General features: G+C 43.6%; 2 protein-coding genes across 2 annotated transcripts; both read right to left on the reverse strand.

Moving 5' to 3' along the window:
• Positions 1-658: 658 nt before the first annotated feature.
• LOC108044083 lies at positions 659-1199 on the reverse strand. The gene has a single exon (XM_017122947.2). It carries the CDS (start codon positions 1091-1093, stop codon positions 842-844), a length of 252 nt encoding a protein of 83 aa, XP_016978436.1. The 5' UTR covers positions 1094-1199; the 3' UTR covers positions 659-841.
• A 193-nt stretch (positions 1200-1392) lies between these two features.
• LOC108044089 (cubilin homolog) lies at positions 1393-15222 on the reverse strand. Its single transcript, XM_017122956.2, has 17 exons — positions 14541-15222; positions 13598-13704; positions 11639-13539; positions 11360-11544; positions 10983-11305; positions 10811-10929; positions 10401-10593; positions 9021-10338; positions 7881-8760; positions 7663-7820; positions 5764-7547; positions 3285-5598; positions 2938-3117; positions 2738-2879; positions 2519-2670; positions 2159-2456; positions 1393-2102 (listed from the first exon to the last, which is right to left on the reverse strand). The coding sequence occupies exons 1-17, from the start codon at positions 15096-15098 to the stop codon at positions 1891-1893; spliced, it is 10824 nt and encodes a 3607-aa protein (XP_016978445.2). The 5' UTR covers positions 15099-15222; the 3' UTR covers positions 1393-1890.
• Between the last annotated feature and the right edge of the window lie 465 nt (positions 15223-15687).

The following is a 15687-nucleotide window of genomic DNA, read 5'->3' on the forward strand; positions in this document are numbered from 1 at the left end:
TCTACATTGTTTAAAAGCTGGAGACTTCTAACTTTCACAATCGTCTCTTTATATATTTACGCAGTCCAGTCGCATTTTTGTTTTTGTTCAGCTTTCGCAGCTTGGCCACACTGCGCGTTATCGCGCGTCGGCTGTTGTTTGAATTTAGTTACACCATGAGTTATCAGCTGCCACTCCTCATATTTGATGATTTCGGTGAATCACCGTAATAACCTCATATTTTATGATTTTAAGAAATCACCGTAATAAGAGCTAAGATTAACAATGAATCAATCAATACGCTCCCAGTAAATATGTACGTAATAAAATTTCTTGCATCCCCAATATAAATATTGTATATATTTTTACAAGTCTAGGGAGTAAAACTTATTTTCTTTGTTTCTTATTATACTCTTCGTTGATTAGTCACACCATTACTCATCAGCTGGTGCTTCTCATATATTTTCATTTCGGGGAGTCCCCTAAATAATGTTCCCTTAATAACAAACATATATATATATTCATGGGCTGCGGCCATACATTTATAATTAATAAAGTTCCCTGCAGTTTCAACGTACCGCGCACTATTAATTTATTAATTAATCTAAATTTACGTTATTAGTTAATATTTTAAAGACAGCCGAACAAAAAATTGTTCGATAATAAAACAAAGACGTCATTTTCAGGGTATAAGCAGAAAACATTTATTTGGATTTCATACATATATAGTGGTTCCTTCAACATTTAAGCAAAACTGTGTATACAGTTTGTTCGATTAAATAATATAATTTATTGGTTATTTAAGTTTTTTTCTGCTGAGTTTAGCATGGCTGTCCAGCACCCTTTTCGTACTCCATATTACTTAGAAATTTCGAATAATTCCCATACAAGTTCCAAAGTTCGCTGTATTAGCGTACATTGTCATTACCGCCTGGTTTCTCTTAAATGCTTCTACTTCTTCTTTCTTCAATTCCTCAATCTGCTGCTCAATAGTTTTCGAGCGAATTGGATCCTTTTCATCCTTCAATTCCTTCTCGAGATCCGCGATTTTCTTTTTCGTCTCCCTTTTTTCGGCGTCAGCCTTCACTACATATTCCAAAACAACTGCATCCATTTTTTTAAAATTAAATTTGTATGCTGTAATGACTGTTATGAATACTTTTTGATTTTGCTGATTTTTGTTTTAATTGATAGTCCAGATACGTACTGAATTCTTATACGCGCATTTAGCTGCGTTTTATAGTTATCACAGCAGGTGACCACGTTGAAAACGACATAAAAATACCATTCGGCCTAAAAATTAATACCATTATATACCATTTTACTTACCACCAATTTAAAAATGTAATCTTGTTTTTAAACTTTTCTTGCATACATTACAAATTGAATTAAATATAATTATATAACTTATTTAGTATTGCTTTCTTTATTTACATTACTTTAAAATGTAACAATGATAAAAAAAGTTATTTCAGTTTAATTATTTAATCTTACACAAGAGCTTTTTCACTGTGTCCAAATTTTAGTTCATTCATCAGTAAGAAAAACTGGCCAAAGTACATAAAGTTTTTTCTTTTTTTCATACGGGGGTACATTACATCCTTGCACAGCGAAGTCAGCAACATTATTTCATTTTTATTTAAATTTTTTTGTAGATCTTAAAAGTTTATTTCAACTTTCTTACTGCTTATATATGTACCTTTACTTCCGAATTTTAAAATTACATTAAAAAAGTATTATATTGTAAATTGTTATGTTTCATTATATTTTTAATTAGTCGAATTCAAGACTTAAAACCGTTAAATCAATATCTGGTTACTTGTGAATATAAGTATTAAACCACGTACTTTATTAGCTACTTGAATTACTTGTATTGATAAAATAAAGAAATTATTGAAAACCTCGCACCTTTCAATCTATATGATTAATATCCATTTTGAAACCTAATCCATCAAAATTGGGCGACTTTTTTGCAATGACAGTAACGTTATTATTGGCTATGCTAAAATAATTTGGAATTTTTGATCCACAGAGGGTTTTTTCAAGTCTGCGGCCGTCAATATAGTTGCCATAAAATCGAATATTGTCCAGACCACAGTTGGTTTCCGAGCCCATGTTGAATTCTGAAAGGTATTCAGTTAGTACTTTAAGGATAGTTGCCGAAAAAGTATTGGCCCACCTTGGAAACTAAATCGTAGGTTACCGCCTGCGGGTACAGTTATAGACCAACTACACAATGAACTATTGCGGCCTTCGTAGGAGGGATTCTCCAAGTAACTTCCCATCGAACCATGCACCGCGAGCTCACCACCACAGCCGCTGGGAAATTGGTTGCTAGTGGAAAAGTAGAAGAACTGGAGGGACATTACTCCACGGCTATCAAGACGCAACTCGTTGGTAGTCGTAATCCTGGCTACGGTTTCCCATTGGACGTGAGAAGTGGTAAAAATAGTCTTGTTTGAATTAAGATCCGTCACCTGTATGAGTATAAACAGTACAAAACATGCCACATCCAAAGAATCCAAAATGATTAACTTACGTTGAAGTAATTAACATTTACTCTGTCAAAATCCAAAGACAAAACGTATATCGTAATGCTGTAGCCTTTTGGCACACGAATATATTCTGTACAGTTGATTAGATCTTTGGTATTAATTATCTGGCTCAGTTCCGTGTAGTTTCGATTGCAATCTGTATGAAATCAGATATGTAAAATAAGCTTTATGGGTCCTAAGTTATTTATAAAATGTGTACGTACTTGGCTTTCGTCGGATGATAACTTCAAACCCTTGGGATTCCTCGAGTTTGTCGCTGTGGAAGGTGAGTTGCATGCCAGATTCACCGACTTCTTCAATCAATTTGAAGCTTTTCTCGTGTTGTCCGCAAAAGGATCTGGTGAACTGAAAAGGAGTGTATTAATACGCGTCTGTCAGTTGAGGAAAAAGATTTGTATGTTACATAAGGCTTGGACAGTTTCAAATAGTCCTCGCATTTCCCAGAACGCTGGGATATATCCTTAAGGCGTAGCTTTTGGAAATCAAATTCCAAATCTCCTTCATTTTTAATTATCCAAGTACATTGGATACTTCCCTCGTAGCTACTTGTGCTATTGTCGTACTGTATTCCTAGTTTAATGGTCTGTTGGAAGAGGTAATCAAAACGTGGGTTAGTGGAATATCTACTTAGCCTACATATGTATGTTTAAACTTGAATGAACACATATGGATTTTATTACCATTAATATTTCATAAAACTAACAATTTACAATTAAAAAAAACATTTACTGATAATTCTAGGGGATTCACCTCATTTAACCGCATGTCGTACTCCGTTTTCCCACATAAAGTACGTTGCAGTTGCAAGATCAGCTCGAAGCTGATGTTCATATCCTGCCTGGTTGTGGCGCTCAGCTTGATCTCCATGCCCAAGTAGGAACTGAACACCTTGGTCCTGTTCGCGCCCGCTCCATAGTATCTCCCCAGCTTTTGGCCGTCTTTTTGTGGGCCATCATAGATCTCTAGGTAGCTGCAGGTCAAGCAGCTAGGATCGTTCAGTTTCAGCTTTCGCACCTCCAAGGAAAGTCGGTAATCCGGAGTGACAAGAGCTCGGAAGTAGCATAACAGCGGGTTGGTGACATTGATTCTGTACGACCGCATCAAATTCATACGTGGCACTTCCGAGTCCAGGATCAAGTGCTCATTGCAGTTGGGCGTGAAGCGCACGCTGGCCAGGAAGCCCCGGCTATTGATGGAACTGTCCGTGGATAGGGCAATCAGTGCCTCGTTGCTGTCCACCATGATGGTTGGAGGATTTGTCTGATTGCCGCATAGTTGCACTATCCTCTGCTCCAAGTCGGCAATTTTGCCTCGGTAAATGGCCAGACTGTCGAAAAGGCAGTTCGTGCTTTTTTCCATATCAAAGTACTTAAACTCTATGACAATGGCGTGCTGCGGAGGTGCGAAGACCCTCCATTCGCACATCTTGTTGTGGGCGTATACACCGTTCTCTTCATCCTGCGGCGGACGAAGGGTAAAGGATGCGTTGTGGTCGCCGCCGCATCGAATTAAATGGTATTGCAGCTCAAACATACGAGTCACTGAGGTAAGATACTGCAGGCGAAGTTTTCCATAACCATTCACCTCGAATTCGGGACAGAGCTTGCCCAAACTTGTTTCCTGATTTTCAGTGCCCAGACGATAACCCTCGAAGTAGGATTTGCTGCAGCCAAGTGACGTCAATGGCATTCCTCGGTTTTTTACACTGACCACTAGTTGGTGTTCGTTGCTTGCGAGGAATACGTAGCTGCAGTTAAACTGCTGCCAGCGGTAGCCCCTCCATGGGGGAGTGTCGAGGGTCTGGACATCTGCTGTGGCCTGCAGTACGGCGTCGCAGCTGGGGAAGACTTGGAAACTAAAACCGTCGCCCGTCATATTAGAATTCGTGCGGAATATCACTCGGATCCGGGAAGATGGCACTAGAATTGCGACCGGCGTTTCCCTGCCACAGAGGCTGGTCACCTCAACAAACGCTCCAGCCGATTGATCGTAACGCTCTATAGTCAACCGATCGTTTGTACAGTTGGGGGACATCACGATGAAGAAACGATCCTGAAAATGTAACTTCAAAGATAGCCCAGTTTTGGTGACAAACTCCCATATGCGCTCCGTGTTCTTCAAGTAATCCTTGCTCGTTATCGTCACCGGTGGCGATGGTGCCTGTTCAAGGCGCACCACATTGCCGACGGACATGGACCGCCGAATTTGCAGTCTGAACTGACTACTTCGGATAAGTCGGGTATCCGAATGAAAGAGAATATTGAAGGTAGGACTCTGTAGAATCGTGCTATTTACGGTCATGCCTCGACAAATTCGACTAATTTCCGTCTGCCCGCTAAAGATCACAATGTATTCCCGATCGCAACGGTCGGTAAGGTTTGCAATTCCCTCCAGCACATAGCCATCACTGTTGCTTAGCGTCCAGAGGCACTCAAGTTCACCATATTCTTCACCAAGGGTATTCAGGAGCCCAGGAGACTGAATGATAAGTCCCTCAGCCGCCTGTAGTCGTCCGCCGCAGCTGTGACGTCGATAAGTGGCTCGGAAGCGGCGCAACTTAACGCTTGCGGTATTCAAAAGCGTCACATGTCCACCCGTGGTGGCCAAAGATACAAAGCTATTGGTGACATTGGCGTACATTGACTTGAACGGATGACGCTGAACCTCATCGTAAAACAAAACTGCTGGACCGCCAACTGTCTGGAACAGGTACTCCTCGACCTTAAAAGTGATCGTTGTACCTGCAGCACCCGAAAACTTAATGATGCAATAGTAGTTGGGCAGCTGGAGGAGCGTCTGGATGGAAAGCGATCCCGCTGACTGGTCTCCAATTTCAGGCGGACAGACTGTTGGTTCGCTGGAGCTGTAGTGGAATTTTAGCGCAGTGCTGCTCAAATCCAACTGATGTGTCATTATAACGACGAGCATAAAATTGTCTGTTGACTCGATTATTCCACTGCCGTTGTAGTTATTGACCCGGAATTCAGTGATCTTGGAAAGTGAGTTTGGGTCGTTGTAGAAGGCGAAGTGCTTTAAATTTGTTGAGTGTTGGCGAATTAAAAATCTGTAAATAGTTAATTTAATTAATGCAATCTTACAAAAGTATGAAAATTTAATGTATTTATAAATAAGTATTTGACTAGGAAGAAATCAGATACAGACATCTTTTAAAAATGATCAAATTATTCATTTTAAATAAATTAATTAATTAACTGACTACAACACTCACCGGCTATCACTACTTGGAGTGACAACGCGAATATCAGCTAAATTAAGAAGATTCAGCCGCACCCTCTGTCCCTTGGGCACATTGATGGTCAAGCGACAGAATCTCAGCCAGGTTGTCGGTGACAAAGGCGGGATCACAATGTCCCCTGCAACACCATTTATATCCTGCGAGCACGTTCCAAGGACGCGCTTATACTGTAACTTGAAGCCCCTATAGTTGTTAACATTTGTGATTGCGACAAATCGAATGGCGGCAGCGTTTGTGCTCAGGGTGACGAGATTGGGCGTGATTGTACTTCCGTCCAGGACATATAGTACCTTAGTTGGGTCCGCCAAGTCAACGATTTCCAGGCGATCGCTGGTGTCATTTGAGGATGTTCCATTTGGATCAAACGGCAGGTGCAGATCCGTGATGTTTAACTGGATGAACGTGTCCTTGCGAAACCGAATGCTGTACACACACAACGATGGCTTCGTATATCCACCCAGACTCGGATAGTTCTCCGAGGTGAGGAACCCATTTGACCCCGTGAACTGGCCACCACATGTGCTCACTGACAAGTTGAGCCGGAAACCTCCACTGGGTTCATTAAGCTGCGATTGGTAGTGGACCAGAATCAGGTTTCCAGTACTGCGCACCGTGGCCTGTGGCTTCCGGCAGGTGCGAATCAAGCTGGGGGCCAGCTTGGTGGAGCCGTCAAACAACTCCACATTCTCCTTGTCGCAGTGCCGAGCACTTATTTCGAATGGCTCATCAAAGTTGGCCGCGATGGTCTCCCCCGCCGGCGCCATAACTAACCACGTGCATTCCGAATGCGGTTGGGGTAAATTGGGATATCCTGGTGACATGACCACAAAGTTGGGGGCCTGCTGGGTCAACTTAATCTCTCCATTACATTCATTAAACTCTCGGTATGTGAGAGTCCAAGGCCTTATTAATTTGTTTTGTCTGCCGAGATGGAATTTGATGTAGGCATGCGAGCTGCTCGTCCGAAATGATGTTATTCTAAAGCCATCCTTGGCACAGAATTTGCTATGCTTTAGCAAGGGCGCATGGTCATCTAATCCATCGTATATAAGGCCATACACCTCACAGTCATCGGGAGATGTCATGAAATTATATCTAATCGTGATGTCTATTTTTCGACCTGGCCGCACATCGATGTGCCAAGCGCATTCACCTGTATCCTCATAGGGCACTGAAATGGTACCCACAATGTCTGTCATATTAGAGCCACAGGCAGTTCGGAGGCTTGCTTTAAAACCAGTACCATTAATGGATACATCACTGTGGAATTGTAATCGCAGATTTGGCGTGCCGTGAACTGGGGTAATCGCTCCCTTGGATTCAGGTTTTTTGCAAACACGGACCTCATCAGTCCAGTGGTTGAGGTCAGGCGAACTCTGAATTTTAAGATAATCGGCGAAGCATTCGTTAAAGACCTCCAGATCGGCTTCGTATGAATAGGCGAGGATGTGTTGTGAAGGGTCCTCTGGCCGTATGGTCCATTCGCATTTCAGATTGGGTGCGTAGCCATGTGGATATCCCGGCGAAAATAATTCAATCGGTTTAGAGGATGCTATCAGCTCCTGCGTACACTCCTTGGAGGTCAGGGAGAGGTTACCATTTACTAGATGGGAACCGAGCACGTGCCACTTTAAACGAAACTCGCTAATTTCCGCATTAATCGTCTTCAAGTATACCACATTGCTGCTGGAGGTGAATGTCCAAGGACAGGCTGCAATGTTGACCTCTAAGGCACTATCATCATAGCCATCGAAGAGCTGGAGAACGTTTTTATAAATATAAACTTTAATGTCTTTCGTTATTTTACTCCCTTTTGTTTTAGCTGGAACTAACTCTCATTGAAATATTTATTGAAAAGCTATTTATACTCACCGAAAGACCGGAAATGTATTCCTCAAACAACAAGACCAACACCTTGTTGCGCTCTGTGAAAATGCGCCAGGTGAAGGGCTGATCCTCGCCTTTAACCAAAAGCGGTGGAGGCGGTTCAATTGTTCCATTGGTGCTCATTGTAATTTCGATGTTGTGCACTGGAAATGTTATTAGGTAAAAATTCAGTTTGAAAAAAAAAAAAATTTAAGTTCGCATACCGTAACTCCAGCGTAAACGGAAACCTCCAGCGGTGTTGCCTGGTGAGCTGCGGAATTTAATCCAAAGATCGGTATTTACCACCAAGGGACTCTCCGGCAATTTCCTATCGCAGTACAGGCCCAGGAGCTGACCCTGAACGCCAGAGCGCAGCTCCAGGAAGTCCTCGTTGCAATGCTCGGAGCGGACAATATCCATGGCCTCGAAGTTGATTTCCAGAGCATTTCCCGGTCGCGCCTCGATGGACCAAACGCACTCAATGTTGGACGGATAACTATCCGGGTAGTTGGGCGAACTGAGGCTTCCGCGGGCGGATGTGATGTTTCCGCCGCACGAATTCTCAAAAGTGCTGTACTGCGCCTGCAGCCTAATTCCTATGGTCACGATGCGCACATTGTTGGCGGGCACAATTAAATTGGCAGGGTGATCGCGGCACAATTCGTAGAGCACGTCCTCATCATCGTCGTTGATCAGTTGAAGAACCGGGCAATTGCTCGAGGCTACGGCACATTTCGGGCATTCCAGTTGATTGATACTTAGGCTAAGTTTGCTGCCCTCCGGTGAGGAAACAAGCCATTCGCAGTCCTCGTCTAGCCGAGATTGCAAATAGCCTTCCCCGGTTCTGAGCGGCCCACCACACATGCGCTCAAAATGCATGGCAAACCGTCCCCAAGTTCCGGCTTCGGCTTTAAACCGGACACGCAGCTTCTGTCCGAAAAATCTTCGGATCATGGGTGACACGTCATCGCAGGCTTTTTCCAGAATTTGCTCCTTGTCGTCCGACCTGAGCTTAATGAGTTCCACAGAACTGAGCGAGCAGTTGTCCGAACTTGTGAGGTTGAACTGCTCAAAACGTAGGATCATACCATAGCTTTTCGTTACCTAAAAAAATTAGTGTTTTGACTTGAGTAGATTCCAAAATGAATAGCATAATATTCTAATATTAATACATTTTTTCATTTTGGGGTATATGCATTAACTGCAAGTCATGCTAACAATGTTAATTATCTTTTGTGTGACAATTTTTTAAATTCGAACTGAAGTAAAAATTAGGGAGAATTTGCTAATACAAATTAAATTCGAATAATTTTGAAAAAGATCTATTAAATATTATATGAATATATGATTTTTGAATAGCCTACCTCCACAGTCCATAAGCACTCCACGCTTGATGAGTAATTGGCGACGTTGCTGCTGTCCTGCTGATTATGAAAGCCAGGAGTGGCTAGCATTCCGCTGCTGGCGCTAATGTAACCTCCACATCTGGCTGTCCTCTGAGAAAAGCTGGCCGCGAAGTATTTCCTACCTGGCGCAGAGCTGCTAGCAAAGCGAACTTTTAACTCATTACCCGGAGATATTAAGGTTTGCTCCTCCGTCTGATCGCGGCAGGTCTGATAGAGCATCACGGAGGAATTGAAACCATTCGGTGCCGAAACGGACAGCTTAGAGTCCGCCTCGCTACAGTCGCCCTGTGCACCCTCGAAGTGGACATGACGCAGCAAGAGCACGATTTGTGATTCCTCCAATGCTGTGATGGTCCAAACGCAGTCCATGTCCACGCTAAAGGGAGCTTTCGGTGATTCAAACGATCCTAGGGCTGCGTGGAAATGCTCTCCACACCCTATACGCTTGTACTCGATCCGGAAGCCTTGCTCCGCAAATGAGAAATCGCTTTGGAAGCGCACAAGCAACCGATTGCCAGCAGTAGTGATGGGGGCTATGCCATTGAGACGGCAATAATTTTTAATTTTTATAACATTGTTGTCCCACATGTCTGTAAACGTCACTTTGTCATGTAGGCAGAGAGAAGCAAAGGACTCGAGTTGAAGGTGTGAAAATACAATCTGCAATTGATTCTTTCCTCCGCCAGCACGAATATCCCATTCGCAGTCTAGATTTGGTGGATAATTCTCCGGGAAGTTGGGCGATTCGATGGCCCCCTGCAGGTCTTCGAGTCGAACTCGACAATTCGTTTGGTAGTTTAGCACGAATCCGGTGCCATCCGGTGACTCATGGCTCACATCGTAACGGACTAGGACGCGATTTCCGGTGGACTGTAGCGGTTGGGCAGTCGTTCCGTTGCAGCGAATTACCAATTTATTGCTGAGGATAGTGGGGCCATCGTATATGGCCAGGTGACCGATGCAAAGACGCTCGTCCCTGCTCTCAAGCTGCAGGTCTACCCTGGATCCCTCGGCGACGACAATCTGCCAGTCGCAGCTCAGAACACCACGATTTCCCTCCAATAAATGCGGCGAATGGATGCTCCCCGTGGATGAGCTTAGTTTGCCGCCACATCCGACTCCAGTTTGCTGCCAGTTTAGAAGGAATCCCTTGTACTGTATGGACCCATCGGAACGGAATTTCAGATGCATTGCATTTCCAAACGAGGGTAGCCGACTTGGAATATCAGTACTACAATATCGTCCAATTAGTGGAGACGATTCAGAGTCCCCATTTCTGAAGAAATAATTTAAAATTATATATTGACGACTTTTTATAAAATAGCTGAGGTAGATTACCTGATCTCCAGCCAGTCGTTCATGCATCCATCCATTCCTTTTTCTAGCGTAAAGTTTTTCACCACCAATTCGAGGCGGTGGCCAAGCGGTGCTCGTAAGATCCACTCACATTCCTCGGAGTTTCCATAAGCCTTTGGCCAATTCGGTGATTTTATGTAGCCATTGCGTCCTGTGAACGTTCCTCCACAACTATCTGATTTTGAATGATACATTTTAATTTATAATCAATACATAAAATGTATAACGGCTAGATTGCATTTTACAAATTTTTAGCCATTTTTTTAATCAGGTTTTTACACTAACTAAAAGCAGTTTTTATAATTGTCAAAATCTAACTTATCGTATTTCTTTGAATCAGAGGTTAGACATTACTCTCTTTGCAAAATATATGTTATTTAATATTTTTTTACCTTGTTCAACCATTTCAAACAAAATCGAACATAAGTCGGACCTCCCCCTTCTTTTTTCATTTGAAATGTTTATTGTCAAAAGATCTCCATCGAACACATCATCCACGACCTTCGAATTACTAAAATAAATAAATATTAATACTTATTGATTTCTCAATTAGAAAATACCTACGTCGCTAACAAAGTTCCTGGGACTGTGCTATTGTCATATACGAATATGTTTGATTCGTAGATGAAAGACTTAATTATGATTCGTTTTTTTCCTGGAATATCAATAATCCACTGACAAGATGTGGGTACAGGTTGGTATATTTTCTTTCCAGGTTTGTCGAGAAACCCACCACAATACCTATTCATATAGTGGTATTCCATTCGCATTCCACGACCACTACCTGATCCGTGGAAGACCAGACTAGCCCGATTTGAATGTGCGATTAGGGTAAGGTTCTGCGCTGACTTTATAATATGACGCTTTTCATCATGCGATAAATATACCTACGAGATTTCACCGTAATAAATAAAAGTTACAATTTTAATAATTTCACTTACATCCAAATAAGTTGTTTCATTTTCATTATTGACAGTGCCCAGAGATAGGTCTGTGATTGTGATATGAGCCAACCTATTAATCGGCCCAGTCAAGTTGTAAGTGCAGGTCATATCGTCGAGATACGAGTGCGGGTAATTTGGGGTACTGATGATGCCACCCATGCCTCCAAAGCTGCCAGTGCACACTGTTAAATAAAGAGCATTTATTAAATTATGGCATCTTCAGTAACGGTATAAAGTAATAAGTTTATGATTTAAAACTTTACTTATATGGCTTACCTCTGGAATAACTGAAATCGAAGCTTTTTTCCAGCTTTATGCCATTAAGTGGGTATTCATAGCGCACTAGGATCACATTACTTGAGGAAATCAGCGGTTTCAGTTCACTGACTTCCGGTCGACCACAAAAGCGTTGCATAAGTGGCGAATCCGGCGTTCTTCCGTCAAAGATCTCGATCTTCTGCATGCTACAATTCTCGGACTGTATTAGATTTACCTGATCGAACACCAACTTTACTTGAGTTTCCTGGGGCTGTTCTATCAGATAGAGACAGACCTCGGCATTCATGTAGCCACTAATGCGGCCTCGCGACTCCGTGTAGACGCCTCCGCATCCCGGCTGGGCCGGCACCACCTCGTAGTGCATCTGGAAGGAGCTATCCGCTCTAACTGCATCCGTGTGGAAGTCCATGCGCAAGCTATTTGAAGAGCTGTACAACGGCGACGGCTGGAGTGATTGGCATGCCCGGAGCAGCTGGCGATCTGAGTCGTAGACAATGAGGGAGTCCTGGCTGCAGTTCACGGCGGCTGTTTCGGTGCTACCCAGCGATATCTCGTAGAAGCGAAGGAGCAACCGTCTGCCAAAGGGCGCCGTCAGTTGCCAGCGACAGTCGAGTCCCGGTCGGGCCTGGCCAGGATAGCCCGGAGATCGCACAACGCCAGTCTGCGTCATTGTAAGGTTAATGGTTTCGCCGCAGGCGAACGGCAAAGAGTTCCATGTCAGCTCGAATCCTTCTCCCTGCGTCTCGTTGTCGGATCGGAACCAGAAAAAGACCTGCTCCTGGCTGGAAATCACACTACCGTTTTGTAGGGGCAAACGTGAGCCACAGAACCGGCCAATTATGCGCGATGCTAGGGATTGGCCATCGTTGAGCTGCAAGAAGTCGTCGCTGCAGTCGGTGCTGTCCTGCAGATTAAACTTGGTGAAGGTCACATTTAGCACCATATTCTGTAATGTGCGTATGATAAACGGACAGCGCTCATTCGCCTGATAGTGTTCATCGGCTATGGGTGGGTAATGAAGTTGGCCTGAAGGCCCGCGGATTGTTGCTCCACAAAAGAATCGCCGATGGGAGCAGGAGGTGCCGGTGTAGCCTTGTCTGCAGGAGCACTGGTACTTATTATTCGGCAACAGCCGACAGGTTCCGCCATTTAGGCAGGGACTTGGATGACAGGCATCCGACGAGTTGCACACAGCGCCCAGATAACCAGGCTGACATATGCAGGTGGTTCCCCTACCATTCTGCACGCAGGTACCATTGTTCTGGCAGGGATGCTGTTCGCAGGGCAGCCGGTTGGAGTCCGTGGTGCAACCATCGGCGCCGTAGCCATGTCCAAAGCTGCCCAGCGGACAGGTGCACACCACCGTGTCGGAGAGGTACTCGCACTTGGCCAGCGGATGGCAGATACTCTCGTCGTTACAGGAATTGGAGTCGGCGGCCTTGCATGTGCGTCCGTCGCCAGTCCAACCCGGTGGACAGCGGCCACAGCGATGCGATCCCTCCGTGTTGGTGCAAGCCACCCTCGGCTGCAGGCTACAGCCGCCGTTGTCCTCGCCGGCACATTCGTCTATGTCCCGACAGAAGCGGCCATCGCCAGTGTATCCCGGAGGACAGGGTCCGCAGCGAAAGCTGCCCGGCAGATTGATGCACACATCGTGGCAGGGATTCACGCGCGGCTCGCACTCGTCCACATCCCGGGTGCAGGCACTGGGACTGGCGGAGGTCATGTTGGCATCTGCCCACGTCCATCCCTGATCGCAGATGCACACATAGCCGACGGAATTGCCCGCTTGGATGCAGGTGCCGTGCTCGCCGCAGAGTTCCCGTGATCCACTGCCAATGCAGGAATTGCTCCGGAGGCGGCAGTGGCTGCCAGAGAAACCATTTCGACAAACGCATCTGGAATGGGGAGCCGAATTAATTGGTTTAATCCTGCCGGATACACTATCTTACTTACCGATAGCTGCCGGGAGTGTTTATGCACTGGCCATTGTTTAGACAGCCGGCCAGATCCGTTCCTGCCAAGGTGGCGCACTCATTAACATCCTCCGTGCAAGTATCCCCCTGAAATAAACTCAATTAATTTGAATTTAAATCAGCACTACCAAAAAGCTGTATATCATTCACATGGGCGCGATAAGAAAATATTTTACCTCACAAAATCTTTCAGAATTACTTAAAACAGTTTTCTTAAAAAATTTGTTTAATATTATTGCATTTAATGTTATTAAATTACATTATTTATGTATTTGTTTATATTTTTTTTTGTACAAAAAGCATTAAGTACTTTTCGAAACCTATTGACTGTACTATTTTTTATGTAATTTCGCAACACTGAATTTGTGTTTGGCATCTGTAATTTGGTTCTTTCTGTCAGTTAAAAGTACATTTTGTTATTACAAAACTATTAAATAAAAAAAGATTCTTTGATAATCATTGCATTTTGTTTGTTCCGATTTAATGCGCTTTGCCAGAACGTCGTTATCACTAAACTAAAAAAGACATATGTATGTGTTTAGCTCTGCTTCAGAACGGAAGCTAATTTTGGCCAGCCGAAGCCTTAATACACTTTCTGTCATACCGAAAATTAATGGGTGAGTTTGTATAAATTATAGATACGATTGGCAAGGTTTCTAAAATTGATCACTCTGCACTGCAAGAATACAATTGGCTCCCAGGTATTTTGACTTTTTAATTTTTTGGATTATTAAATATCGTTTTAATGTTTTTGGATTAAACTTTTCCAACATATTATGTACTTAATTTAAACACAAATTTTTATTTTATTTCAAGTTCCCAATATTATTTGATACTTTAAGGGTAGGTATCTGGTATAAAATAATGTTGGGACTTTGGAAAAACGCCCCCAATCTCTCCCAGAGACGCCCCCTCTTACTCACTTGCCAACTGGATGTACACTCGCACTGGAAGCCGTTGTAGGCGTCGTGGCAGGTTCCGCCGTTCTGGCACGGACTGGAAACGCACTCGTCCATGTACAGATTCCGATAGAGGGTGTCCAATAATTTAGAGACGAGTTCCACACGTTGCAGTTGGCGGCGCAGGATGCGTTGATTGAGTCTACCCCTTCGCGTGGAGTTTTTCGCATTTAGGACCCTTTGCTGTATCTGTTTCATTTTGCGCTCCGTATCCCGAATCTGATCCCTGAAGGCGTCTATCGAGAGGGGTTCCCTTCGAGCTAATGCCTGGCGATCGGCTATGATCCGTTGGCGGCGTCGGAGAAACTTCAGCAGGTCCACATCGTTGATCGTCACGGTGGCCGACTCGCCCATCAATCGCAGGGTCACATTCTGATCCTTTGCTGCCTCGAGGAGCAGGTTATCGTTCGACTGTCTCACAAGCTGGGCACGCTGCTCCACATTATACCTAGATCCTTTCACGGATACTATTTGCAAGCACAACACCAACACAAATGGAAGTTTAAGTAGCTTTAAGAGCATTTTTTCTCATTTTTTAAACACAATTCACAATAATAGTTCACAATTAATTAAGTATTTTTTGAAAATAATTAAACTTTTAATTTTTCGAAGGTTGGAAAACGATTTGAACCACACGACAGGCGATATCCACGGAAACTGGTACCATACCGACTTGGAACTGGGATTTTATACTGCCAAAAAGTGGGCGTCTACGATAGTGGCACTGTGAAGAGCTGTGGAACATAATTTCTTTTGGTGGATTGCACTTTATATGTGAATTGAGATATTTAGGTTGCTTCTGGTTGTCCCTTTTATCGATTTTCATTTCAGCTTGGACCTGGTTTCTCCCAAAAATAATATTTTTCCTTAAAATCATCATTACTAATCCAGCTAATATAGCTGTTTTTGCCGTTGTAAATAATACATATTATATTATAATACATCGGAGAAATAAATCTCAAAATATTGAGTATTCTGTTGTGGCTTAGAATTTAAAAGAAAAGATGTTTAAGCTGACGATTTATAGTTGGTTGAATATTCAAATAACCCGTCCATCAATGCATTTGTGACTTTTCGGTCTAACTACATTGACCTTAACCCCCACCGACCG

This window comes from Drosophila rhopaloa, unplaced genomic scaffold, assembly GCF_018152115.1.
Source record: "Drosophila rhopaloa isolate 14029-0021.01 unplaced genomic scaffold, ASM1815211v1 contig_163, whole genome shotgun sequence".
NCBI lineage: Eukaryota > Metazoa > Arthropoda > Insecta > Diptera > Drosophilidae > Drosophila > Drosophila rhopaloa.

What these genes read in the sequence shown, in the direction of transcription:
- LOC108044083 (XM_017122947.2), bottom strand. Translation starts at nt 1,093, where the DNA reads ATGGATGCAGTTGTTTTGGAATATGTAGTGAAGGCTGACGCCGAAAAA.
- LOC108044089 (XM_017122956.2), bottom strand. Translation starts at nt 15,098, where the DNA reads ATGCTCTTAAAGCTACTTAAACTTCCATTTGTGTTGGTGTTGTGCTTG. An exon ending in CCAGGAACTTTGTTAGCGAC is followed by an intron (nt 10,930 to 10,982) that starts GTAGGTATTTTC and finishes TATTTATTTTAG; the next exon opens with TAATTCGAAGGTCGTGGATG. An exon ending in CCGTTTACGCTGGAGTTACG is followed by an intron (nt 7,821 to 7,880) that starts GTATGCGAACTT and finishes TAACATTTCCAG; the next exon opens with TGCACAACATCGAAATTACA.